The sequence below is a fragment of the Ursus americanus genome, chromosome 2 (genome assembly GCF_024610735.1).
Source record: "Ursus americanus isolate L20-20 chromosome 2, mUrsAme1.1.p, whole genome shotgun sequence".
Classification (NCBI taxonomy): Eukaryota; Metazoa; Chordata; class Mammalia; order Carnivora; family Ursidae; genus Ursus; species Ursus americanus.
In genome coordinates this window covers 42,618,017-42,645,671 of record NC_142128.1, presented here as the reverse complement: position 1 = coordinate 42,645,671, position 27,655 = coordinate 42,618,017, and the positions used below count along the sequence as shown (strand labels likewise).

The 27,655-nt window shown below is 61.6% G+C and overlaps 1 protein-coding gene across 1 annotated transcript; it reads left to right on the top strand.

Moving 5' to 3' along the window:
- The first annotated feature begins 11,824 nt into the window (after positions 1–11,824).
- On the top strand, positions 11,825–21,036 carry NES (nestin). Its single transcript, XM_045784088.2, is given in 5 exon segments — positions 11,825–12,764; positions 13,740–13,864; positions 15,569–15,642; positions 15,900–16,258; positions 16,260–21,036. Coding segments are annotated over 5 exon segments (5,652 nt in total). The 5' UTR covers positions 11,825–11,984; the 3' UTR covers positions 20,574–21,036.
- The last annotated feature ends 6,619 nt before the right edge of the window (positions 21,037–27,655 follow it).

Here is a 27,655-nt window from a genome sequence, read left to right as displayed (position 1 = left end):
GAAGGAGGGAGAGAGCACCAGGGGAGACCCAGCTGAGATGCGGGGTGGGCGGCCATGTTGAGAAAGCAGGTGTTTTGGAGGACAAAGAACTTAGGGGGGGCCTGAAGGACGCAGAGGGGGAAGTACTCTAGGCAGGGAGAACCACAGTGTGAAGGCCTTGAGGACAGTTTGGGGCTGCCCAGGGTCTGGGGACTGCAGTGCAGGCAGCGGGGGCCTTCAGGGGCCAGGGCTCACAGAACCTGAGGGCCACAGTCCATGGTTCTTATTTGCTCCCAAGAACGACAAGCCAGTGAAGGATTTAAAGGTGGTGGCATCTCACCTGTGCTTTAGGAGTCTCCTCTGGCTGCCAGGTGAAGATGGATGGAGAAAAGTAGAGGGTGGGCTGGGGAGGGGGAGCCCCCAGGCGGCCAGGGAGAGGCTGGAGCAGAGGTTGGAGAGAAAGTCAGGGACTGTGGAGACCTGGTAATGCATGAGGCAGGAATGAGGGGTGAGAGAAAGGAGGGTGTCCTGGGTGGCTCTCTGGCTCTGGTCCTGGGGGGCTGTTTTCAGAAACGGAGAAATAAATCTGGGCTTTCTGGACACCAGCTGTGTTCCTTTGAATGCAGAAGCATCCTAACTCCTTCTCCGAGGCCTGGCTTCATCTCCATTCCGCATCACCTCCTCCCCTCCACCCCATCCTTGACCTCAGCTCCGGGGATGCCCATCCAGGCTGTGGACTCCCCAGCCCACCCTTCCCACCTCAACTTGACTCCCACACCCACCCTGGAGGGCCTTTTCTCAAGCCCTCCCTGTCCCTTCTCACACCTTTTTGGCTGGGGCTTCTGCTCTTGTTTTTCTAACCAATTTGGCTCTTTCTGGAATCAAGTTGCTGAGGAGAGAGAAGAGGGATGTGTCTGTTTCCCAAGAAGCCCCAGAGGGCGGGGGCTGGGTCTCCCCCATCAGACTGGGGCTCCCTGAAGGTAATGGGGGTGTGTCTCCCCTGAGACTGGGGCCCCCTGAGGGTAAGGCCCTTCCCCCGGCTCTGCTTCTGTACTTCCCCGCCCTCCAGCCTGAGACGACAGGGAAGTTACAGTCCTGGACCCAAGAGATGAGATCAGGGAGAGGCCGCCTCACCCATCTGGCCCAGCCTGGCCCCACCCGTGAGAAAGTCCCTCCAGCTGCCCCTCCCACCCCGAAAGCCCTCTTCCTCCTCTTCCGTTACCCTTACCCGGGCCTTCATTACTCAGCAGTGCTTTTAGAAGAAAATGCACAGGAGCCCCTTACCCCTGCTTTCATCCCCAAAATTCTGTGGGCAGAACCTTCTCTCCAGTCAGGCTTCTCAGAGTTCAACCACAGAGGGGGCAGCAGAGGACTCCCACAGTGAGATCCAGAGAAGGTAGGAGGGCAGGGGCAAGGGAGGGGGCGTGTGGGACGCTCCCCTGGGGTGGGGTGGCTGCTGCGCACTGGGACAGCCCGCACGAACATCTTAGGGAAACCGAGGTACACACACCCACGCTCAGCGAGAGACAGGAGCGCCGGGCTGACATAGACCTAGCAACGTCAAAACTGAGACATTCAGGGCCCAGCCAGACCCAAGAGGACAAAGCCTGTGGGACCAGGGCCCTGGGTGCCACGGAGGCCCCAGAACCCAAAGGCAGCTCCCTGCCCGTGTGTGGCAAGACGAGCCAAGTTGCAGGAACCCACAGGGGAGGCCGGGCAGAGTGGGGCCAGACTCCGGAAACCCTGAGGGTGCTGAGGAGAGGGAGAGGCGGGGAGGAGCCTGGCAGAGGGGACCAAGGGGTCAGGGAGGAGGGGGACTCCAGCAGGGAGGAGAGGGTACTGAGGGCCCCAGGGGTGGGAGTCAGGGGAGGGGGGCCTGCTGGTCAGGCCCTCTGACCCCAGGTCCCGACAAAGGGCCGCCTAAGGACCGCCACAGGCAGGCGCAAGATGGATGGGACTGGGGCGGCCAGGCCCTTTGTGGCGGGGGATGAAAGGGACCAGGCTCCAAAGGAGCGTCCCCCGGGTACCCCCCATGCCCTGTTGGCTCCACTGCCCCTCCCCCAGTGACCTCAGGAGCCTTGGAGTGTTGGGGGGTGGGGTGGGAGGAGCTGAGTCCAACCAGGTATTTCCCCTGGCTGGGCCAGCCCTACCTGAGAAAGATGGGGGGCAGGCAGAAGGACAGTGGGGGCCTGGGTGGCCCTTTGGTCTGTTTAGAAATGGAATCGGGGGGCGCCTGGGTGGCACAGAGGTCAAGCGTCTGCCTTAGGCTCAGGGCGTGATCCCGGCCTTATGGGATCGAGCCCCACATCAGGCTCCTCTGCTATGAGCCTGCTTCTTCCTCTCCCACTCCCCCTGCTTGTGTTCCCTCTCTCGCTCGCTGTCTCTATCTCTGTCGTATAAATAAATAAAATCTTTAAAAAAAAAAAAAAAAAGAAATGGAATCGGTGTAAGATGCGGAGTCCGTGCCCTCGCCAGCGAGGCCCCCTCAGAGCTGGGTGAGACTGGTTCCAGCGAGGGCCAGGGGTTCCCCGGGAGGGCCCTCCCACCTCTCCTGCAGGCCTGCTGCCCTCCTGACCTCTTCGCTTCTTCCTGTCCCTGTCCCCCTTGGCGCTGCCAGTCGAGAAACCAGTTCTGTGCCTGTCCTGGATAAGGATCTCTGGGCTGGGCGCTTCCCAGGCAGCGGCAGGAACCTGGCAGGAACCTGGCAGGCCGACAGCATCCCCACCCCCAGCCAGGGCCGCCGGGGTCTCCCCACTCCTGGCGGCTGCCTGAGCCACCTCTTCCCAGCCTCCTTCCCCTCGAGGGAGACTTCTCCGAGCAGCCTTGTACGGGGCAGGGGCCTCCCTTGCCTTCTCCCGTGGGTGTCCCAGAGGCTGGGTCCCTCTCCTCCTGCCCCCCTCCCCCCCTTCCCCCAGACTCCCCACAGGGCCCCGACAATCACTCCCACAGCAGGGTCAGCCCCTGGCCCAGTCACTGGCATGGAAGGGGTCAGGTTGAGACAGGGTTGACCCCACTTAACCCCAGCCCATGGTCTCCTCCTGAACCATCACTCAAGCCCCAGGACATTCTGGTCCCTTTCTCATCCCCCTACTCCATCAACTGGAAGGGACTTCCAGTCAAAGGCCATCTCCTCCATTCTTCTGACATTCTGTCCAATGTCTGCCTAACCTCTGCCCCTGCCCAGCGCCCCAGAAACCTCAGACCACTCCTAGCGCCTCAGCCAGGCCTCAGCAGGCTTGGCCAGCCTCTCCCAGCTGCCTCAGGGAGCCTTCCGCTTGCAGGGGCGTGGGAGATCAGAAGGCAGGGAGGAAGGCAGTTCGGGCAGCTGGTGGGGAGACCTGGGGGCTCTGGAGGAGACAGGACTCAGGTCTTGGCTCCCACCCCCAGCCCTGGAGGTGAGCTGGTGTGTCGAGCCAGGCTGGGAGTCGAGCTGGTGACTCAAGCCGGAGCAGACAGCTGCACAGTCCTCAGCAACCAGCCCTCCCTTCCGCTGCCCGAGGTGGAATCTTAGAAGCTGGGAATTCTAGAAGAAGAGAACAGAGTCCCAGAAGGAAGGGCCCTCAGGAATCATGCCTCTCCTTTGTCCAAGAGGAAACTGAGGACCAGAAAGGGGTGTGGCCTGCTTAGGGGGTCGCTCAGGCAGCAGGGAAATCACTGGTCCCACAAAAGGGGGCTACTTGGGTCCAGTACAAACAGTTTGGTCCCAGCAGGTGTCAGCTGGGCCCCTCCGCACCCTCTTGCTCTCCAGCTTTCTTGCGGGGCCCCTCTCCTCTCTTCCGGGCCACAGATTATGAGGCCAGGACAGGTGCCGGGCCCTTCAGTCTCAGGTGGGGGATTAGAAGCTAAGGTTTCAGCAGGAGCCTAGAGGCAAGGGTATCCCGGGCTCAGCCCAGAGTGGCCTGCGGAGGGAGGGCCACGTCTGCTGGCCCGGCAAGGGGGCGGACACCCAGCCCCCATCCATCTCAGCCCACCCAGGGATGTGTCCGAGCATCAGCACGCCTGGGGGCCTCCCTGACCTGGGACACACAGGGAAGGTGGTAGCGCTGTTTTCAGGGGTCCCTACGAAGGCCGGAGCCAGGCCAGGCCCTTGGCATATGGGCAGCATTTATCCCCCGACAAACATTGCGGAGCATCAGCTCCGTGCAGACCCCGCGGTGGGCGGGGCCAGTGCAATCCTGACAGGGCTTCGGTGAGCCCCGCCCCGAGGAAATAGTCTCTGGCCCCTGCGAGGCACCTAGGGTGTCATTCCACAGGCCCCCTTGGTTCCGGAGCCAGGATGGGCCCTGGGAGCTCGCTGTGCGGGACAGGGTGCCAAGAAGAACGGCCCTCTCCTGCCCCTGTGGCCTCTGCCACCCTCAGGCTGCCTGGGGCTTAGCTCGGGCCTCTCCTCCCGGCTACGCAGAGGCTGAACTTTTCAGACAAGCTTTCCTGTAATTGTCCTTCTGTCATCACAGTTCCCCATGCAGAAACCCGCCAAAGAACGGTGGAAACGCACAGGCAGAAAGGAGAGATCACCCCTCCAGCAGCCTGTCTCGGGGCTAGAACAAACGGGGGCCACAGCCCCACCGAGTCCCGGGACTCAGCAGAGGGTAGATTCATCCTTCCCAGCCCTCTCTGGCTCACTCCTGCCCTTTGCCCCCACCCCTCCAGGGAAGTCCTTCCTCAAGGCTAACTTAAGTGCCTCCCCCTGCAGCGTCAGCATCTCAGGGGATGAAACCCAGAGGATAGACCCCTGTCCTAGGTGGCTTCAGGGACCAGAGAGTGTGTGGGTGCACCTGGGTGGGGACGCTGCTGCCTCCTCCCTCACCCTTCTGTCCTTGTTCTCCACCCCACTCTCCAGGCCCTCCCCTCGCCTCAGCCCCCAACTCCAGCTCCTGGCTGGGAGCCAGCATTGTTCCTGCCCCGCTCCCTGCTCCCCTCCTCCTTCCCTCCCTGCCCTCCAGGAGGCGGGCCGCCCCTGGGCACCCGCCTGCCTGGTCCCTGCAAGCCTGGGGCTGGGGCTGGGGCGGGGGGGGGGGGGGGGGGAAGATCAGGACTGCTGGTCCCCGGCTCCGCTTCCTCCTCACGCTCCCTCCACCGACAGAGAGGGCTGGGGAGCTTTGGTTACGGTTACTGGGCAGGGGGGGGCAGTTATTTTTAATGCCACCAGCTCACAAGATAAATATACCTCCCCTCCCCCCAGCTGCCCAGACAGAGTCCCTCCTTCGCCATTCACCCAGGCTCCTCAGACCGGACTCGCCTCTAAGGCCTTCCGCTCACATGCCCTCCTAGTGGGTCCCCCTTGGCCCTGGACTCCCAGCAGGGAGACAGCACGGCCCCAAATCCCATAGATGAGGAGGGAGGTGTCCTGACTCCCCCTAATGCCATCTTGAGATCTGTGCCCAGCAAAGGGCTTCCAAGAGAGCCTCCCCCTGGGAGCGGAGGCTGGGGCAGGCCTCCCAGAGCCGGGGGAGGAGGCACTGGACAGCTGTGGCTCCTGCAGTTTGGGCTCTGGGGCCCCTCTCCTACTTGGCCAGATGCCCGGGGTGGGAGTGGGGGAGGCTGGTGGAGTCCAGCGCCGCCTTCTCTCTTATCCCACTCCGCTCCTGGTTGGTCCCACAATGCAAGCAAGTTCTACTTGCAATGGGCTTCTAGGCCTCTTGCTTTGGTCCAAAGAACATTCTGGCAATAGTTCAGGGCAGAAACTGCAGCTCTCCAGGGAGGGCAGAAGAGGGAGCCAGGGATCAGGATGGATTGCTGTTCATTCCTAGATGGCTGGAGTCCGGACGGAGAAAGCCACCAAGGCCCTTAGGACAGACCCCAAGTGAATCAGCCTGCGGCAGGCAGCTGGTCTGTGCACCTAGAACAGGGCACTCTGTCCCTCGGTGACACCTGCTGCAGTATGGAAGCCAGTCTCGTGACGGTAACCTCTGTACGGGCTGGCCTCTGGCCCCACAGCTTCCGCCTCACAGGCCTAACTGTTCCCTGGATCCACGGAAGAAAAGTCTGGGCCCTTTGACCCAAGAGCCCCCAGATGCCCAAGATGACCCCATGCTCCGTGTTTATTTTCAAAGGCTTCATGCACTCTGTCAGTCAAGAATTCCTCACACACACCTCTCGCCCCCCCCATCTCCGTCCCTCAACCCAGAGGGGCCCACGGTCCTCTGCTTCAGTTTTATCATCCATTTGCTTTCCAAAAATACGTGGACTGCACACGCCCCTATGGCCAAAGGACACCCTGTTTTGCAGAGTTTTGAACGTCGAGTTCTGCCGTTGTCCTTCTCTGCACGAGGGTCCTGAGCGTTATCCACGCGGCTGTGATTCCAGGGTCGTATCAAACAAACACACGTCATGGCCGGGAAACATTAAACCCCTGACCTCGCCAAGACGACGTGGAGCAACGGGACCTCCTTGTGCCCCGCTGGCGGAGCGTAAACTTACACGCCCCCCTTAGAGAACGGTGTGGCATTCTGTCCAGTGGAGGTGAAGAGGTGTGTTCCCTCCCAGACGGTGCCTGTGGGCCGGGAGGACTGGGGGAGGATGCTGGGGGGGGGGCGTTGGGCGCCAGGACCCAGCGCCCACCTCCCTCGCCCAGTCCTCCACCTCGAAGAGCTCCTGGGAAGGAGGACTGGGCGCCAGGAACTCGCACAGGGCGGGCGGAGGTGAGCCCTCTGGGTTCAGGCCCGGAGGTATTACTGTCCCACCTTCGATGAGAAGCTGACACTCGGAGAGTTTAGGTGTCTCTGCGGGACTCCAACTCAGGTGTGCCTCGAGAGAGTGCTCTGGACAGCCTTGTCCCACTGCTCCAGGGGCCTGTGCGCCCACCAGGCATGCCCTCCGTCAGTGGGCTGCCTCGGCCCAAACTTGGCCCCCGGGTGTGGTCCGGGAGGCAGCAAACGCCTGCCGGGGGCTCCGTGTGGGCAGGGCATCCAGGCATTGGCGGCCCAGCCCGCGCCCCCGACCCCAGCTCCAGTGCGCCCCCAGCAGCACCCCGGTTCTTCTCTGTCCGAGAGGGCCTTGAGTCCCAAGTCGGTCACCTCCTGGCTCCATGCGGCCTACGGTGGGCCCAAGTGAGATGACGGGGGAAGCATGAGGGACGACAGAGACGAGACTTCCCCACACGCCCCTCCGACTCATTCTGTGACCCCACCATCAGCGTCCTTCCCGGAGAGAGGGACACGCACGCCGAGTCTGGAATCTGAGTCCAAATTCTGGTTGTGTGATCTTGGCTGGGTTAGTTAACCTCTCTGAGTTGTCTCCTCCAGCGGAAACCATGGACCATCACATAATCTTACCTGCCTCACGGCCTCAACCTTAGCTTTCAGATCTGCCGTCTCTGGGGGAGGATGTAGCCCTTCTTGAGGCCACAGCGGCCCCTGGTGGCCACGGCCGGCCACAGGGTACAGCCCCGCACCGAGCCAGGAGCGGGATGGCCGCCTGTCTCCGGGGGGCTCACCGAACCCCAGACCCGGAGGGCCAGAGGCAGAAGGGGACAGCGCATCTCTGTACCTTCTCTCCCGGAGCGGCCTCATGCACGCTCATGGTCCCCCCACCCACCACGCTCGGGCTTCACCCTTCTAAATCAGAGCCTCGCCCTGCACCCCTCCCCAGGCCACAAGCACAAGCACGGGGTCTTCCCAGTCCCCTCCCTCCATCCCCACATCTCACTCTTTCTGGAACTGACATTCTAAGTATTCCCACGTCTCTTTCCTCCTCTCCACCCCCTGGCTCAGGTCTCATCAAGTCAAGCCCTGGTGGTGGCAACAGCCTCGTGACCAGCCATGCTGCTGTCTCTCCCGCCCCCCACCCCAGTTCTCCGCAGCGATCTTCCTAAGATACTCATCTGACCAGGTTACCCTTCGACCGAGGTTAAAACCTTCCCATGGCTCCTCACTGCCTCGAGGCAAAGGCCCCACTTTAGCCACATTGCCCCCTGCTTTCCCTGCTCGTCTAGGGATCACACTGTGGCCCGCACGTGTCCCATATGCCCAGACGCTCCCGGGGACGGGGGTCCACACGAGTCCTCTGTGATTCCTTCGCAGTATTTATTCAGTGCGTACGGTGCCCTGGGCATTCAAGAGGGGCTGGTGAGTACTGTTCCAATGCACTGAGAAAACCAAGACCCAGAGGGATGCACTGACGCCCCCAAGTGGCCGAGAGGGGCAGGCTCTTTGCTCAGTGCTCTTTCCACCCTACCTGCAGTCCCTCAGCCACGTGACCAGGATGCAGGCTGGGAAGGCCGCCTGCCCTGCTGTGGAGGAGAGATGGCCAAGCCAGCCTCATGCTGGCCCCACGCGGGCCCCATGTTGGCCCCAGGGCAGCCGGTTGGAAGGAGCAGGACAGGGAGGCGAAGAGGGGCTAAGTCAGCGACAGATGCCCTGGCCTCTGCATTCTGAGGCAAGAAGGTAGGAGAGGAGAGGTAACCAGAATGCGACCGACCGTCTGACACCTCCCTGACCGCGGCCCGGGATAACATGCTGCTGTATCTCCCTCTCTGGTCCCTTCAGGACATCTGGCAGACCCCTCCGAGCTCCTTTGTCCTCTGCAGGAGGGGGAAACAGGGCTGAGTGCTGCTTACCCAGCGCTGTGGACCTCTCCCCGGGGGCCGGGCGCTTGCGGCCCCATGGGGGCTCCTTTCCCAGGTCCTCTTGGCACACCAAACCTCACCTGTCCCTCCGAGCTGCGGTGCCCTCTACCCCCCGCGTGCTTCCCCACAGTCTGTTCCCCTTACTCAGCAAGCTACCCACCCAGGAGTGGGACACCACGGTGCCCTTCAGGGGGACCCCCACCCCTGAGGACTGGTCCCCCAGAGCCCACACCCACTCGCCTTGGGGGGCGTCACGCTTCCCCTCTGAGCCGAGGAGGGGAAGCTGCAGCCTGCCTTCCAGGGCTGGCCTGCACCCCAGCAGGGCCTTCCCCACGAAGACGGGCCGCAGAGGCCTTCCCAGCGGCCCTGGGAACGCTCTTCAGGGGTGTGTGATGCTCAGAGGCCGCTGCTCTTAGCTTTGGAGCTTAGCTGGGGCGTGAGCTGATTGAGAAGGTCTTCAGCAAACATTGTTCCAAGTTCTCTTGCCGCCCCGTCTTCTTCCTCTGGGCTCAATTCCAACCTCTCAAGGTCCCTCTTAAAATATGGTGTCCAGAACTATCCTCCACTTCATGGAGGGCAACGGGGCCGTCACCACCTCTGGTCTGCACACCCTGCGTCCATTAATCGCTTGCTTGGTTAGGCAGCCATTTTACAGTGTTGGTTCATGACAGGCTGTGGTCTGCTAGGACCCTCAGGCTGTCTTCAGTGGATCAGCTCTCCTTTTCACTGTTCCCTCCTTAGGCTGTTGCCTTTGAAACCCAAAACAGATTTTTACATGTATCCCAATTATTTGGTTCATTTTTTTCTGTCCGGTCAGAATCTAACTCTCAGTTCTTGCGTGATCTGTAGATTGGACACATGGGGCTTCTAGGCTTTTATCCCAGTCTTTAACAAAAATCTGTGACAGTCAAGGCGGAGGACGGAACCGTGCAGGGCTGCCCACAGAGCCTTCCTCCGCTTTCTGAGAGACATCTCTAGGGATGGCCACTGAACTTTGTATCTGCCCACTGCCGTATCACGTGGTCCCTGCGTCCTGGGCCCGGGACAGAAGAAATACACCCAAAGGCCTCACAAAAATCCCGGTAATCCAGTGTAACCCCAGGGGAGGAGAGGAGGCCATTTGGCCCTCCCTGTGCCCGCTGAGTGCCTGCCGGCCCCCACGGAAGGCCTTCTTTTCCTGACTTGGTCATCCTTTCAGACATCACTTATCCGTTTACGATGTGCTGCGCGTCAGCATGGCTCTCCCAGCTGGGGTTGCTGGAACCCACCGTCTCCCGCCTTAAGAAAATCAATCCTGCACTCTTCTCCAGCATTCCAGAGCATGTCTGTGCCCCGTGACCCCCAAACTCACCACCAGCGTTCATGGGAGACTTTGCTCCCGGGTAATGGCCTTCATTCGTGGGGATGGTTGTCAAAGACTTCCCCCCATGTGGTCTTGCTTGATCTTCGGGACGAGCTTTCGGGAATGGGTGTTAACCTCCTTTACCATCCCGGCACACCGAGGAGGGTCACTTAGAGAAGTTACGCCGTCTGCCCAAGGTCATTTAGCCAGCAAGTGCAGAGTCAGAGGCGGTGCTCTCTCCCAGACACGGGTCTCGGGAGCCCAGCCCGGGCCGGACAGCAGGTTTTGTGGGGTAACGTGAGGATGGAGAAGCCTCAGCTTCGGGTCTGCGCTGACCCCCCATTCTACACCCACCGGCCCCTCCCGGGCCTCCAGTCCACGATCGGTAGTGAATTCCAAAGCCCAGCTGGCCCAGGGACAGGGGTGTGGGTATTGATGGGACAGCCTTCTGGTCACAGACCCTGCTCACCCCCCACCCGGAAACCCTGTCCATGCTCTGTGCTCCCCCAGCTCTCCGTGGACACTTTGGGAGCTAAGTACTGTAATAATCTCTCTCTAATTACCTCCACCAGCAGACCCTGAATGCCTGTCACTGCGGCCCTCACAGACCAGACTAGGAGCTCCTGGGGCTGGGCGCTGACACAGCAGGTACGAGTTAACACTTCCTAGCCTAAACTGGATCTACCGGAGCAGAAATTCCCTCCCCAGGGTGGCTCAGCTGGTTAAGGGGCTGCCTTCGGCTCAGGTCAGGATCCCAGGGTCCTCGGATCGAGCCCCGCATGGGGCTCCCTGCTCAGTGGGGAGCCTGCTTCTCCCTCTCCTACTCCCCCTGCTGTGTTTCCTCTCTTGCTGTCTCTGTCTCTGTTAAAGAAATAAATAAAACCTTTAAAAAATAAATAAAATAAGATCTTAAAAAACCAAATCCTTCCCCAGAGATCCCCTCCATCCCCTTTTGGCCCCACTGCCCTTTACTCTGCATTCTCCACACCGTACCTGTCCCTCACTATTCTGCACAAAGACCCCCTCCTCCAGAAGGCCTTCCCCCTGCTCCCACCCAGTGAGCTCTCGGCTTCCAGACCCGTTGGACCCTCAAAGGGATGCTTTCAGGGTTCAGTCGCAGGGTGCCAGTGAGATGTTAGAACACCATCGGCACCTTACGGAGGCTCAGTAAAGTGGGGCTGCTGGTGATGAAGAGGGGCCTTCCGCTTGCTTCCTCTTCCTGGCCTGGTTCGCTCACCACCAGGGGGCACCCTCTGCCCATTAAACCCCCCCTGCCATGGAGGGCGGGATGGGGCCCCTTTCCCCGAGAACTGGGGGAGGCCTCGGCCTACCTGCAAAGTGGGTTTGTGAGCCTCGGGTCGACCGGAAGAGCGGTAGGAAGGACGGAGGTGAGTAGTGGGGTACGCACCCCCTGCCCACATCTCCCGGTTTCCCGGTGTGTGTGCACGTGCTGCGTCTCCCAACAGAACGTATTTGTTCTTGTTTTCCAGGCGGGGTCCCTCTGTCCTCTGCAATGCCGCCTTCTCCCGGCGTCTCTATCTGCAAAACAAGCCAATGTCCAGCGGCTCCGTGAGATGCCCATCGTTGCTCCCATTTTATGGATGAAGACACCGAGTCTTAGAGGAATTCCGTGAGTGGTACCCCTCCTGGGTGTGCTCAGTAACTGGGACTCGCCCCGCTGCCTCCCGCCCCCCCAGGCCTAGGTCCCCGGGCCCCCTCCCCAGGCTCAGTAGTGGGCACGGCCTCCTCCCTCAGAAAGCCACTCCGTGGGATCGGGTTTCCCAGGCAGGCGTTCTGCTGGGCTCCAGGCTCCAGGCTCCAGCACAGCGGGGCGCACGGACGCGGGCCCGCCCCACTTCCCGAACTCCAGGGGTTAAGGCCCGGGTCCCGCCCCCTTTCCCGCCCGGCTGGCGGGAGTATGAATAGCCTCGTTCCCACTCCCGACATTCAGTCGCTCGGCTGCTCCTCGCCCCGCCCCGTCATTGTCCCCGCCGGTCTCCTTTTCCCTCCCAGTCCGTCCTGAGAGCTTTGAGAGTTGCTGGCTTCTCCCGCTGCCCCGCGTCTCTCCACCTTCGGTGGGTCAGACTTGCGAGCAAGATGGAGGGCTGCCTGGGGGAGGAATCTTTTCAGATGTGGGAGCTCAACCGGCGCCTGGAGGCCTACCTGGCGCGGGTGAAGGCCCTAGAGGAGCAGAACGAGCTGCTCGGCGCGGAGCTCGGGGGCCTCCGGGCACAGACCGGGGACGCCTCCTGGCGCGCCCGCGCGGACGACGAGCTGGCGGCCCTGCGGGCCCTCGTAGACCAGCGCTGGCGGGAGAAGCACGCGGCCGAGGTGGCGCGCGACAACCTGGCGGAAGAGGTGGAGGGCGTGGCAGGCCAGTGCCAGCAGCAGCGGCTGGCGCGGGAGCGGGCGGCGGCGGAGGCGGCCCGCATCCGGCGTGCGGCCGAGGCCGAGAAGTGCGCCCAGGCCCGGCTGAGCTCCCGGGCGGCGGAGCTGGAGCGCGAGCTGGAGGGCGTGTGCGCGGCTCACGAGGAGGAGCGCGCAGTCCTGAGCGCCCGGCCCCGCGCCCCCAGCCGCCCCGCCGCGCCCCGCGGGCCCCCCGCGCCCGCCCCGGAGCTGGAGGAGCTGGCGCGGCAGCTGGGCGACGCGTGGCGCGGGGCCGTGCGCGGCTACCAGGAGCGCGTGGCGCGCATGGAGACGTCGCTGGGCCAGGCCCGCGAGCGCTTGGGCCGCGCTGTGCAGGGCGCCCGCGAGGGTCGCCTCGAGCTGCAGCAGCTGCAGGCGGAGCGCGGCGGCCTCCGGGAGCGCAGGGCGGCGCTGGAGCAGAGGCTGGAGGGCCGCTGGCAGGAGCGGCTGCTGGCCACCGAGAAGTTCCAGGTGACCGGGAAGGGTCGGCTAGCCGAGCAATCCCCGCGGGGCTCGGGGACCTAGGGAGGGCAGTGGGGGTGGGGGTGGAGGTGGCTGCCCGTTCAGGGGCCGCTTCTTAGAAAGCCATACTGGTGCCAGAGGCCCGTGACTTTCCCAACTTTGTCTAGAATAGGGTGGGGATGGCGGGGTTCAGAGCCCTGTCAAAGCACACCCCTGGCCGGCCGGGGTGGACAGGCGCACCACCGTCGCAGCCTCAACACTGTCGTCGGGGCCCCCGGGCTTCTCCCTGGGCTCTGCTGCGGCTCAGAAGATGCGCAGGTCACCACTCCGGCCCCCAGCCCAGCCCCCACCCCGCCGCGCTGAGTCTGCCCCGTTCCCAACTGCTCTCCTCCCCGACAGGAGGGGGTCAGGGGCCCTCGATGTGCGGCCACCAGCCCTACTCCCATGTCACTGCTTCTCAGCTCCCCCCAGCACATTCCAGAGGCCGGGACAGCTGCTCGCCCTCACACTGCGCAGATGGGACCAGCAGCTGAGAAAACAGCCTCCCGCCTGGGCCAGACCGAGGTCTGGCCACGGTCACCTCCCACCCCTCCTCTCTGAGGAGAAAGATTCCAGAACATGTGGGAAGTGGAGGGGGTGGGGGCCTGGTGTGAGGACCGGGAGACAGTGATTGGGACACGGATTGTTGGCCTTCCAGTCCTGCGGGCTCCAGGCCTCTTGATTAATCGTTTTTCCTTCTGCGTCCACTTTTTCCCCCTCTCCTCTCTGTAACCCGTCTCCTCTCCTCCCTCACCTCCCCCTTCCTGTGGGAGCTGAAATCCCGTTCGCTCAGCATCCTCAGAGAAGGAGCCCGTGGGAGAGGCCCTGGAGCCCCCCCCCATCTTCGAGCTCCAGAGGGGCTGCTCTGGGCAGGGAGTAGGGGAGCAGAGGGAGGGCGGTGAGGGGGAGCCCACCCCTTCACGGCCTGTCTCCCTTGTTCTGCAGCTGACCGTGGAGGCTCTGGAGCAGGAGAAGCAGGGCCTGCAGAGCCAGATTGCCCAGGTCCTGGAAGGTCGGCAGCAGCTGGCACACCTCAAGATGTCCCTCAGCCTGGAGGTGGCCACCTACAGGTATGGGACCCTCTGAGCCACCCAGGCGCACGGATGCGCACACACCGTGGGAGGCAGAGACCCCGCCGCAGGGGCCCAGAGCCATGGGTAGTGGCAACTGGGCTACCGTTGCGTTCTGTGACTCTGGGCTGATTCCTGCCATACCAGGACATGTCCCACCGGAGCCCACCTGCTCCCCTGTGGGTTCAGGATCAAAAAAGTCTCCTGTGCCTAGGAAATCCCCCAGGAGAGGCGAGGCTGCTGAGTGGGGCGGCCTCAGGAGAGACAGCTGGACACACAAGGGGCCTCTCCATCCAGACCCGCCACCAAGGGGCTGAAAAGCCCAGTCTGTGTGTGTGTGTGTGTGTGTGTGTGTGTGTGTGTGTGTGTGTGTGCGCGCGCACGCGCGCACGCTGAGGGGATGATGTCCTGGGGCAGCCCCACAAAGGAGGAATTGCGGGTTGGGGGTGGGGGTACCTGACCTGGGCCACGGTCTCCTTGTCTGGAGATGGGAGATGGGCTGGGTGACATCCAAGGCCCCTTCCATCCTGAATGTCATGGGCCTGACTCCCCTCGAGCCCTAGGGCCCTGGCTTTGCCCAGCCCCACTGCTGGTCACACTTCCTGTTGGCTCTAGAAAGGCTGAGACCGAGGAAGTGCTGCCTCTCAGTTCTGTGGCCTTGGGCAAAGCCACAGTCCCTTCTGGGACACTGGCCTGTCCGGCCTGAGGACTCAGGGATGGAGCCTGAGGAAGGTGCTTTGCCACAGGGTGGGGGCCAGGGCTGGGCACGCCACGAGACACTACCGTTAGAATTCACAGGCCACCGAGGACAGGGGCCCTGGGACAGGATCAGGAGAGCACGGGAGCAGGGCCCCTGGAGGGAAGGTCAGTGAGGGTCTTGGGATGAGGAAGAGGGCACAGAGCTCAGAGAGCAGGTGCCCCCTCGGCAAGGACAGAGGTGAGACCATGGCAAACACTAAGCAGACTCAGAGTCCGTGAGAGGAGCAGAGAGTAGATGTTCGGCATAACCCGCCCCCCCAATCCCCCCACCTGCCCCCGTCCCCTCCTCATTCCCTGCAGGGCACAGAGGCAGGGTTGTGGACACAAAGACCTCCAATGCCCTGAAAGGCTTGGGACCCAGAGTGCTTAGAGATCCCCGGATAAGGGCCTTGACCCCCAGTCAGACCGCTCAGGGGAGGGTCTGGGCGGGCTTCAGCACTGGTTTTTGAGGCATGAAAAGGATTTGGAGAGAGAGAGTGGAATTCATCTGCTTTTGTCTGTGACCAGCTTTGGGGGCCCTGGGGGAGAAGGAGGGAGCCTATCCCATGGGAACGGCCTGAGAATTCCCACTTCCCCCGGGAAGCCCCCTCCTCAGACCCTCCAGAAGGCACTGTGGACAAAGGCAGCAATTAGCATGAGAATCGGCCCCACAGGGAGGATGAGATCACTGGCCTGGGGTGGGGGGAGCTGTGTGGGTGTGCGTACACTGTGTGGACTGTGTGGGAATCTGCTGTGTCCCAAATAAGTGTGTGATGCTGTGCGACCCAGCGGGTGATAGCTCTGGGGCGTGTCAGTGGGACTCCCCGCTCACGGCTTATGTGCGGCAGTGGAAATGAAGAGGAACCCCACGGGGCCGAGACACCGGCTCAGCTGAATCCTCCCTGGCTGGCTTGCCAGAGGCCTGAGGGCAGACAGCTGACCCCGCGTTTCCTCCCTCATCCCCAGGACCCTCCTAGAGGCTGAGAACTCCCGGCTGCAGAGCCCCGGCAGTGGTTCCAAGGCTTCCTTCGGCTTCCAGGGTAAGAGGAGGGGCCAGACCCCCCCACACACACCTCTCCTTCTTTGCTCTTTATATCCCAGAGTGCTTCAACTCCTGGGAGACCCAGTCTAGGTCTTGACTCCTTGGCCTCCAGTAGCAGTGAGCCTACTCTCAGCCCAGCCAGTGGAAGGTGGGGGCAGGGCTCATGGGCGCTCTTGCCAGAAGTGGTAGCTGCTTTGAAGCTCCCGGCCACCACCAGTCCCTACTGACACTGTCTCTTCCCCTCTGCCTTTCCAGACCCTAAGCTGGAGCTGCATTTCCCTGGGACCCCAGAGGGCCGGCATCTGGGACCTTTGCGCTCTGCCCTGAGCCCTACTTCCCTCTCCCTGCCTTTGCCTGATGCCCTTGAGACACCTGTGCTAGGCTTTCTGAAGAACCAAGAATTCCTCCAGGCCCGTACCCCAACCTTGGCCAGCACCCCCATCCCGCCCACACTTCTGGCTCCCTGCGCTGTTACAGATGCAGAGATCAGAGCCCAGGACGCCCCCCTCTCCCTGCTCCAGCCACAGATCGGGAAGCAGCAGGCTCCAGAGGCCATGCGGGCTAAAGCCACAGTGGCTATCCCTTCCAGCGTCCTGCCAGGACCAGAGGAGCCGGGGGGGTGAGCAGCAAGAGGCCAGTGCTGGCCAGTCCCCTGAGGATCATACCTCCTCGGCCCCACCCCTCAGCCATGACCCCTGTAGTTTAGAGGCTAAAGGGAGAGAGCCCAGTGGGTCTGGAATGGCCAGCAGATTCCAGGAGGAAGGTGAAGGGCAAATCTGGGGGCTGGCAGAGAAAGAAATAGCCATAGAGGTCAAAATGGTGAACAGTTTGCAGCAGGAAACACGGCAAGAAGATGGGGGTCTGAACATGAAGGAAATCCAGGATTCCCAGGGTCCTTTGGAAAAAGAAACTCTGAAGTCTGTGGAGGAGGAAATTCAAGAGCCACTGATGTCTCTGGAAAAACAGAGCCATGAGACACTGAGATCTCTAGAGAAGGAGAATCCAGAATCTCCGCTGTCTTTAGAAGAAGAGAGGTTAGATACATCAAAAGCTCTAGAAAAGGAGAATCAAGAGCTATTGACATCTTTAGAAGAGAAAGATGCAGAAGTAGTGAGACCTCTAGAAAACGAGACTCTAGGACTACTTAAACCTGTAGGAGAAGAGGACCCACAGACATTGCAATCTCTAGAAAAGGAGAATCAAGAACTAATGAGGTCTCTTGAAAGTAATCTAGAGGCATCTTTGTATCCAGAAAAGGAAAATCGTGACTTAGTACGGTCTCTAGAAGAGAATTTTGAGTCAATGAGAGATTTAGAAAAGGAGAATCAAGAGCCACTAAGGTCTCTGGAAGATGACAATCTAGAGAAATCGAGACTACTAGAAAAAGAGAACCAAGAGTCTCTACACCCTCCAGAAGATGAGAAGCATAAGACCTTGAGACCTCTAGAAAAAGAGAACCAGGAACCACTGAAGTCTCTAGGAGAAGAAGACCAAGAGACATCAAGGTCTCTAGAAAAAGAGAACCAGGAGCCAGTGAAGTCTCTAGAAGATGAGAACCAGGAGACATTGGGATCTTTAGAAAAAGAGAACCAGAGGTCCTTGAAGTCTCTAGAAGAGGACCAGGAGCCAGTGAGGTCTCTAGAGGAAGACCAGGAGACATCGAGGTTTCTAGAAAAAGAGAACCAGGAGCCAGTGGAGTCTCTAGAAGATGAGAATCAGGAGACATTGGGATCTCTAGAAAAAGAGAACCAGAGGTCCTTGAAGTCTCTAGAAGAAGAGAACCAGGAGCCAGTGAGGTCTCTAGAGGAAGACCAGGAGACATCGAGGTTTCTAGAAAAAGAGAACCAGGAGCCAGTGAAGTCTCTAGAAGATGAGAATCAGGAGACATTGGGATCTCTAGAAAAAGAGAACCAGAGGTCCTTGAGGTCTCTAGAAGAAGAGGACCAGGAGACAATGAGGCCTCTAGAAGAAGAGAACCAGGAGCCAGTGGGGTCTCTAGTAGAAGAGCAGGCAACATTGAGACTTCTAGAAAAAGAGAACCAGGAGCCAGTGAAGTTTCTAGAAGATGAGAATCAGGAGACATTGGGATCTCTAGAAAAAGAGAACCAGAGGTCCTTGAGGTCTCTAGAAGAAAAGGACCAGGAGACAATGAGACCTCCAGAAGAAGAGAACCAGGAGCCAGTGGGGTCTCTAGTAGAAGAAGACCAAGCAACACTGAGACTTCTAGAAAAAGAGAACCAGGAGCCAGTGAAGTTTCTAGAAGATGAAAACCAGGAGACATTGAGATCTCAAGAAAAAGAGAACCAGGAGCCAGTGGAGTCCGTAGTAGAAGAAGACCAGGCAATATTGAGACCTCTAGAAAAGGTGAAACCAGAGCCACAAATGTCTCTTGGAAAAGACCAGGAGATCTTTAGACCTCTTGAAAATGAGAATCAACAGTTATCAAGGCTCCTAAAAGAAGAGAGTGTAGAGGCAATGAGATCTTCAGAAACAGAGGATCTAGAACCACTAAAGCCTGCAAGAGAAGACTTGGGAATATTGAAATCTCTACAAACTCAGGAGGCACTGTGGTCTCCAGAAGAAATCAATCAGGAGACAATGAAACCTCTACAAAAGGAAGCCCAAGAACCACTGGAGTCTGTGGAAGATGACCAAGAGACACTGAGGCCTCTAGAAAAGGAGAATCAGGAATCACTGAGATCTCTGGGCGGGTGGAACCTAGAGAATCTGAGACCTCCAGAAGAGCTAGCTCAGGAAAGTCAAGGGTACCTGACCGAGGAAGAGACCCCCCAGCAGAAGGAGAATCCAGAGTCGCCAAGGCCTTTGAAAGAGGAAGGACAGGAGTTGCCACCATCTGCCGACCAGCAGAGGTGGGAAGATATGGTGGGGAACCGAGAACTGGATCAGGATTTGCCCCCTGGCAGGGTGGCAGCAGGACAGGAGGCTGAGGCAAAGCTGGACGGGACGGAGTGGGGTGGCTTCGCCGGGAAGGAGTCTGTGGGGCATGGACAGGGGCAGCTGGCGGCCACCGGGGATGTCTGGAGCACAGGCGAGGGCCACCCAGGGAGCCCTGAGCCCAAAGAGCAGAGGGTCCCAGTTGAGGGAGCCAGTGGGGAGGGAGGCACTGAGGGTTTCCGGGACCCTGAAGGGCAGTCAGAGCAAGTGGGGGCGCCAGGCCTCCAAGCTCCACGGGGAGTGTCAGAGGCCAGAGAGCCAGTGTTGGAAGGTGGAGACGAGTCCCCAGGGGGTGGCCAGGCCTCCCAAGAGGTCACTTTGGGGTTAGAGACAGCTGTGGGAGAGTCTGGTGTGGGAAGCCGGCGGGGCCGAGAGCAGGAGATGGTAGGGTTGGAAGACCCAAGCCGCCTGGCCAGAGAGGAGGGGGTGGCACCACCTATGGGCGAGGAATGTTTGGAGGCAGAGAGGATGCAGGGCTTGGAAGGGCCCAGAGAGGACCCAGAGGACACAGCTGCTCTGGACCCAGAGCTTTCCACCCTGTCCAGGAAGAGCACAGCCCCCCCAGAGCCTCTCAGGGGCTGGGAGGAGGCAGAGCCCGAGGCCCCCTGGGGGGCAGAGGCCAGGCTTCCTGCCGAGACCAAGTGCCCCTCTCAGGGTGGAAGCAGTAGGGGTACCACTCAGCCCAGGCCCCTGGGGTCAGAGGAAGCAGGGGAGGAAGCAGAGCTAGCACGGGCGGCCCCCAGCCCAAGGACCCCTGAGCCCCGGGTGCCCACCCCCATCCCTGGAGATGCCCCTGGCCTCCAGCTCCTGGCTGAGGGGAGCCAGGAGGCTGGCTGGGGCCTGGAGGGCAGAGTGCAGGCTCTGGGAAGGGTGGAGGGGGAGCGGGAGGAGTTGGGTTCTGAGGGGAGCCCTGAGGGTCTCCAGGAGGAGGGGGAGGAGAACAGAGAAGACAGCGAGGCTGACGAGCTTGGGGAGACTCTTCCTGACTCCACGCCCCTGGGCCTCTATCTCCGGTCCCCGGCCTCCCCCAGGGGGGACCTGGCTGGAGAGCAGAGGCCCTTCCCTCAAGGGGAGGCCAGAAAGGAAGGCTGGGATCCTTCTGTCCAGACCTCTGAGGGGGCCTGGCTGGGGGAAGAGGAGGAGGAGGAGGTCGGGAACAAGGAGGAGGAGGAAGGTGGTCAGGACTCTGACTTGTCAGAGGAATTTGAGGACCTGGAGACCGAGGGTTCTCTCCTGCCTGGGGTCCCTGGGGAGGCTGTGGCACCTGCAGGCCACGTGCCTCAGCTGCTCCTGGAGCCTGCAGCCTGGGATGGGGATGGGGAGTCTGATGGGTTTGCAGATGAGGAAGAAAGTGGGGAGGAGGGAGAGGAAGACAAAGAGGAAGAAGATGGGAGGGAGCCAGGGGCCGGCCGGTGGGCCCCGGGGGCCTCTGTCGGCACCCTCCCGGCCCTGAGTGGCCCTCAGAGAGGGAACTTCCTGGGGTCTGAGACCACAGATGTCAGCGTCCCCTGGGATGACGGCTTGAGGGGCATGGCAGCCGATGTCCGCATGGCTGCCCTGGAGACTGAGTCCCCGGACAGCACAGAGCCCTCGGGCTCGGAGTCTGACCCTGTTCCCTTGGAGAGGGAGGACCAGGTCCCTGACCCTCTGGGAACCCTCAGTGGGGTGGGAGACATGGGTCTGGGAGTAGGGGACACCCTTGGTGTCAATGGCCAGGGCCCCAGCCTGAGGGAGGAGTTAGAGCGCGTGAGTGGGGGGGTGGTAAACGGGCTGCAGCAGTCTGAGGGAGGAGGGCAGGGGAAACTGGGGGGCCCCGAGGGGGACCAAGGCAGCCCCTTGGAAGAGGAGGAGGACGAGGGGGGTGCCCTGAAGTCCCCTTGGGCAGGACCTCCTCTTCACCTGGGCGCAGGCCAGTTCCTGAAGTTCACTCCGAGGGAAGGAGATGTAGACTCCTGGTCCTCAGGGGAGGACTAGAGAGAGCTCCTCCTCCCTCCCTGAGGACTGGGTGGGGGGGGGGGCGTCCCTAAGTCCCCTCCCCGCTCAGAGGCAGCGGCCTTAAGTTATGATCTCCGGACCTGCAGTTTCTGTCCCAGAGGCCTGGCGGGCCAGGGTGAAGCAGGGTGTGGCCTGGCGTTGTGCTGGCAGAACGAGGCTGCAGAACACCGCCCAGCCCCTCAGACCCTGCCGCCCCCACCGCTGTAGGACTAGGCCCCTTCCCTCGCACACCCCTGCGCCCCTCCTGTCCTCTGGGAAGGGCTCCTCCCGGGGCGGGGGGGCTCACCGCCCGGCTCACCCGCCCTGTCCCCCCCTCGCTGCCCCCTCTTGGGGTGCCTGGCCATCGGGTGAGGGGGTGCTCCTGGGTTCCGACCCCCCGTGTTCCTGCCCTGTTGTGTGTGGCTCATCCCCGCCTGAATAAAGTCATCCTTCCTCCTTGGAAGTCTGGCCTCTTCCTTCCCCAGTGTGGGGGGTCCTTGGGGCCAGCGGGGCAGAGGAGATGGGGTGACTGGAGAAGAAGCTAGTGTTGGGGAGAGGCTGCCTTCCAAGGAGAGAAGGAACTGGAAGGCCTCATGGGGCCTAGGGAGGGCTGGGCGGCAGTCCAGGTGACCCCAGTGCCAGCAGAAGCCAGGCCCATCATCATCTCTGCCCACAGCGCTGATGACAGGAATTAGGCCTGGGGCCACCCCACCTTATGCATCCTCCCCCCAGCCCCTCAGTGCCGCCAGTATAATGAGCCCCTTGCCTCCAAACCCAAACAGTCGTCTGGCCCACGATGTCAGCTCCGAGGGGCTGGGTCAGAGCAGGATGAGGGAGGCTGTGTGGCCTCTGGTCAGTGTTCAACCTCTCTGGACCTCAGACTCAGCTGCCCAGTGAGGGGTGCTGGGCTGGGTGATGGAGAAGGGGCTGGGGGTGCCTTGGGGGCAGGAAGAGCTGGGGGAGGCTGGGGGAGGCCGGGGGCTGTAGCTTAGATCGTCGGTAGGACCTGCGTCCCGAAGACGGGATGAAGCCGTGAGGTGGGGGTAACATGAAGCTGTCAGGTGTGAAGGAGCCAGGGGCTGTGCTGTCGACTGGGCTTCGGCCTGGGGTCCCCCCAGCCACAGCTTCCCCCCGCCCCCACCTCTCTTCCCAGGAGTGCTCCGGGTCCCTGTGAGGGGCAGGGAGAGACCAGGGGTTCCCGGATTAGATGGGGCCCGAGGCCTTGAAGTCAGGATACCCAGAAAGAAACCACTCCTGGCTCAGCTCCATGGGAAGGAAGGGCTGGCAGCCCCTCTAAGTGTGCGGGTGAGGGAGGGGCGGGGGCCGCCAAACAAATGTTCCAAATTTGGAGGCCAGCCCAAGTCCGGGAGCAGGCTCTTCCTCTCCCCAGGCCCAAGGCTGAGGGCAGGGGGACAATGAGAGGATGGAGTCCCAGCCCCGCTGGCTCTCACTCAGGTCCTCTGGCCAAAGAGGGGTGGACAGACAGGAGGCGCCCTGATGGACTCCTGTTGTCTCCCTCTCCGCTCGGGAGTCTCTGTTTTGGGCAGCCAGGCACTCATGTCACACACACCCCTGCCCTTGAGTGCAGGATCCTGTCTGTCCCCACCCTTCTGGCAGCCCAAGGCCGCCGCGCTCCTTCCTGTACCCACTGCTGACAAGGCCTGGTCTGATCCCGCCAGCCCGCCGGGCCCCGGGGCCAGCTCTTCGGCATCCAGGCGAGGAGGGCCCACCCCTGCCCCTCTTCACAGGACAGAGGAGCCCTGTGCTTGATTTCCCCAGGCCCTTGGGCACCGCCGCCTGGGCCAGGGGCCAAGGACAGAGGCCAGGCCAAGCAGTCCTTCCCTGTCCCCGGGTGTCCCTCCTGCCCCCAACACTGGGATCCCTGGTCCCCTATGGAGTCATCCCCACAATCCTGAACAGGGGGAAGGATGTGAGTTAGACAGAAGTCAGGACTTCCATAAAGGGAGGCGTGTTCTCTTTGGAAATGGCAGTCTGTCAATGCAGCAGAGAAATGAAGGTTGGACGGTAGCAGGGTCATTCTGGGAGGTGGTAAGACGAGTGTCACTTTTCGACAAATATTTGCTGAGCACCCGCTGTGCGTGGCCACTGTGCAGACCCGAGAATCCAGCTTCCCTTCTAACTGAACAAGGGCTTCTGAGGGGAAGTCACGTTTGAAGGCAGAGCCGAGGAGGAGGGTGTGGGAGCGCAGAGGTGGGGGACCTTGCCTGATCTGGGCTGGGGAGGACCTGGTGGAAGGGGATGGAGGGGGAAGGAAAGGGTCCTAGTCAGAGGGAACAGCATATGCAAAATCCTAGGGCAAGACCAGAGAGCCTGGAGGCTGAGGAGCAGAAGGAAGGCACGTGTGGCCGGAGGTGGAGGCTGAGGGGAAAGAAGGTTCATGGGGAGGCTAAGGAGAGTCAGAATCTCTGGGCCGAGGCCTTCCCAGGCAGCCAGGACATGTGCACGTCTTCCCGTGGGAATGAGGAACCTCGGATGGGCTTGAAGGCACGGGTGGCATGACCAGGTTTGCATCCCATATAACCTCTGGTGTCTGGGCCAGCCTGGGCTTCGGGGAGGGTACTGCAGTGGTCCGAGCAGGGGCGTTGGTGGCAGCAGGCACGAAGAAGACAGAAGTAAGGGAAGCAGGACCTCAGCTCTTGGTGGCCCGCTGTGGGGGACGGAGGGCATGTGGCTCCCAGGCTTTTGGCCGGGGCAGCTGGAAGAGGAGGGTCCCGTCTTCTGAGCTGGAGAATCCGGAGGAGCTGCCTGGGGGTTCAGGAGAGAGGGCTAGGGTGGAGACAAGAGCAGGCGGGTGGGTGGCCTGGGGGTCACCCAGAGAGAGTCCAGGACAGAGGCCCCAGGGACCTATGCACAGAGAGGCCATGCTTGGGCGGGAGCCGCAGGAGAGGTCAGAGAGTGGGAGGACCCCGGGACCCGCACCGCAGCGGACCCCCTCCTCTCAGAAAGTTCCAGGAGAGCACGGACTATGTCCAGCCCAGGGCCTCTGGGGGCCCCAGGGTGCTCAGCAAACAGGTATGGAATGAATGAAGGAAGGAACGAATGAAGGAAGGAAGGAACTGTGATGAGGTCAGACGACAGGAAGCATTTCGGAGGGCGGAGTCCCCAGAGAAGGGAGCGAGGAGACAGCACCCATCCCTCCAGCACCCCCCCAACACGAGGACAAGCGGAGGTTATTCTGGGGCCTCTGCCGGGTAAATATAGCCTTGGAACAGGGTGGGGGCGGGGTGGGGGGCCGGAGGTGGCTTCCTCGGTTTGTTTGGGGCACTTCCTTATAAGGCCGGGCAGGCAGAGGCGCCAGAGGGTGAGGTCAGGGGCTGAGCTCTCCATTCAGCCAGCCTGATGCTGTCCCCGCTGCTGCCACCATGGGGCCACCACAGGGCCACCCGCCGGGTCTCCGAGGGGATCAAAGGCCTGAGCTTTGGGCTTGGGCCAAGGGAGCTCAGAATGGAGCCTCTTAAAGGGGCCGTCGGCCTTCCCACCTGCCGCGCCCGCCCGCCCAGCGCAAGGGTGGGGAGGGTGTCCGGCCAGGGTCCTCTGAGAAGGTGGCGCTGGGGCCCACTCTTCCCCTCAGAGCCCCACGGCTGGAGGCTCCACGTGGCTGTGGCTCCCCATGGTCTAACCTTATACCTCCCGCTGCCGGCTGCCCCTCTCATGGGGGGCCTCTTCAGATCAAATGCTTTGAGTTCATTCATTGCTTCTAAAGGCCCTGGCCCCTCACTCCCCACGGCCCCCCCTCAGCCCCTCCTGGGGGACCAGCTGCTGCCACTTGACCCTGTGGTGTCCCAGCTGCTGCGTCTGCAATGCCACCCCAGGCAGGCAGGGAAGGAGGAATGCGGTTTAATTTCAGCTGGAATGTGCCCTCTGGGCTGCCCACAGCGAGGGGAGGGGACGGAGACCAAGCCCACCCGAGCCCAGGAAACCTAAGAGGACTCTGGGCTTGGGGACAGGCCCCTGGGTCCCCCTGGGCCCCGCCCCCACCCTGCAGCGGAGGCTCTGCTCCCCCGACGGTCCCACAGCAGGATGGTCTCCCTGGGAGCTGGGGAAAGAGATGCTTCTTGTGAGCACACAGCTCGAGTGGGTAGAGAAAGGACCCAGTACCTGTCCCTGAGTCCACGGGCCCACCTTAGAAAGACAGAAGAGTCTCAAGGGACTGAACCAGGAAGGGACTGAATGAAGGGGGAGGGACAGAATAGCCTAAGGGGAGGCCCCCTGAGTCTGTGGCAGGAAGCAGAGGGAAACGGGGCACTGTTTCCTCTCTCACATCCACTGCCCTGCTTCTGGGGGCCCCTTTCCCTACCCCCCTTTCCAACCTATCACCTCCACACCCAGATCACACTTGTGTCTTCTCCAAATTCCAGGAGCAGTGGACTCTGGTTCCTGCTCTCCATGCCTTCGCTAAGCCCCAGTATCTCAGGGCCCCCAGGATGGATGGCCCTCCTGTAACCTGACAACGGGAGGGGGCCCAGACCCCAGAGGCCCCCCTCCAGGCTTCTCCAGCAGCCGCAGGCTCCCCTCCTCCAGCCCCATTCACCCTGCCCACCCCCATGACTCAGCTGCGGCTCCAGAAATAAACCGAGGCAGAGGCCAGGGGGCCACCATCGAGGAACCAGCTCCCAGCAGCTGTGGGCTCAGCTGCCGAGGAGCCAGGGCCCCAGCATCCCGGGAAGGGTGGCGGGAGGCTTCGTGGCTGAGGAGATGCCTCACCGTCTCTGGCCCCTCCCGCCCTTGGTCAGCCTTGCTCACCACTCACAAGCCCACGCTCCCTCCTGGGTGCCCCGTTTTTGCCTCGGCACTGTCTGCTATCTGCTTTTCTCCCTCTCCTTGGTTCCTTGCCAACTCCCAAATCCCTTGGTCTCTCCTGGGCTCCTTCCTTTTCTATTCACCTCACATGTCACAGAGAACCTCAGCTCACCTTGATGGGGAAACTGAGGCACAGGGCGATGTCCCCTGCCAATGCTACAGAGAGTCCCTAGACACCTCTTGGGTTCCACAGAACACAGGTCAGGGGGCTGGGAGCCGCTCCCCTTAAATGCTCCAGTCCCAAGTGGTCAACAGCACCCCCCCCCCCAACAAGTTAGCCGAAGACTGAGGGAAAACCATCAGGGAATAAACACAGGCAGCAGATCCACCCACTTGGACGATTAGAGGTCAGAGTCCGTTGGTGGGCGAGCGTCCTCACATTCTTCCTCCTTCTCCCTCTTTCCTCATCCCCCCCCCACCCCCGAATCTTTCAGCTCTTCCTTCCCCAGAGGAAGCCAGATGCTTTGTAGCAGGGGAGTGGAAGTGAGATCTCGGGAAGGACCTGTGTTGTCCGGGAAGGCAGATGGGTCCTCACGTCAGGCGGGGATCTGAGTGCAGCCCCCAGGGTGAGCCCCCCCACCCCCGGGGGTCTGACAGGCTGAACATTTTTGGAAGTCCTTGGGCAGCCAGGACAATGGGGCCCTTTCTCTCCCTGTGCAGGAGACAGTCCTACAGACAGGGCCTGGGGGCAGGACAAAGGCCGCAGTGAGGTCAGGGCAGTGTGTGGGAATTGGGCTGCAGAGGCGGGGATGGGGGAGGAATGGGGAGGTGGGGTGGGGGTCAGAGCAGTCTGGGGGAATGCCGGGGGCCATGGTAGTTGGAGGGCATCTGCGATGGCCCCTCTGCTCTGCGATGGCCAGGCCCCCCTTGTCTACTTATATCCATTCACTCTGACCTCATCCCAAGAGCAGGAAACCCTGAGGGGTCATGTGAGAAAGAGGCCGAGAACGGAAGCACGCACGGGGGCTCGGCAGGGGTGACCTGGTCAACACAGGTGTGCACCGGCCCGGGCTCTTCCCAGAGGGACAGGGTGGGCCCCGCATGGGCACGAGGTGCCGATCCCCTCCCCAGCCATCCCCCCCCCCCGCACACACACGTGCTCACACACACACACACACACACACACACACACACACGTGCGCGCGGGTCAGGGCTGGATTCCGTTCACAGTGCTGAGTCATCCCTGGACCAGCTCCCCCCTCCTCCAGGAAGCCCAACAAAGCCAGGAGCAGGCTTCCGTTTCCGGCACACTTGCTAGAGTGGCCAGCAGGTGCTGGGGAGGGGGAGAGGATTCAAGTTCCAGCCCTGCAGTCAACCTCTGGAACCCTCCTCACGCACACATCAGACGGTGGACCCCCGCCTACAGCTGTGGGGGAGATTCCGTGAGGAAATGTTGGCCGGGAAACCAAAGCCCCTTCCAGCTCCGCCTCATAGGAGCCCTCTGGGGGTGCACCCTGCTGTCTCAACTCCTTCTCTGTGAGGACCTGTTTCTCAGAGAACCTCCCTTAGCAGCCAGGGACAGACACTGCCCGCTCCCCAGCCTTCTCTCCAGGCCCTACCTTCAAAGGCCCACCGTGGGCTTGATCCACTTACAATTCTAGCCGAATGCCTGACATCCTTCACAATGCACTGACAGGCAATTGCAGGGTAGTACAGAATAGAGTGGGGGTCTACTCTGGCCACAGGATCATTTTCCTCCCTGTAGCTCCTGAAGAAAGAGCCCCATTCCTTAGCCATGGTAGGCTGGGTCGTGTGGGGAGGGCCGACGGTGGGGAGGTGAGCCCTGGTGAGGAGAGGAAGGCAGGGGTAGGTGGGTCTGGGACGTCATGCGGGCGTCCCAGAGACGGCTGGTTTGGGGTCTCCGTGCAGGGTGGAGAAGGCCCAGGAGCTGGGCAGCGCGGCCCCCCGTCCGGCCCTGCCTCGCTGTCTCCGGGTCTTTTCCGATGGCTCTCAGCCCCCTTGCTCCTCGGATCTGTCGCCTGTCTCCGAGTTTTGTCAGGTTTTCCCGACTTCCAGGAGAAGGACTCAGACTGGCCCCGTGGGTGCATGCGACTGGGGGCAGGCAGCAGACGTGCGTGCGCGACAGTGTGTGCATGTGTGTGACTGCGTGTGGGTGCGTGCCTGGCTCCGCAGCAGCAAGTCGCCCCCACCGCGAAGGCACAGCAAGGCCCGCTGCGGAGCCCTGCGGCGAGGGACACACGCGCTCACGGCCCGTCATCCCCCGTCCAGTTCTGAGAGTGACCTCACCATCCCGACCTCCG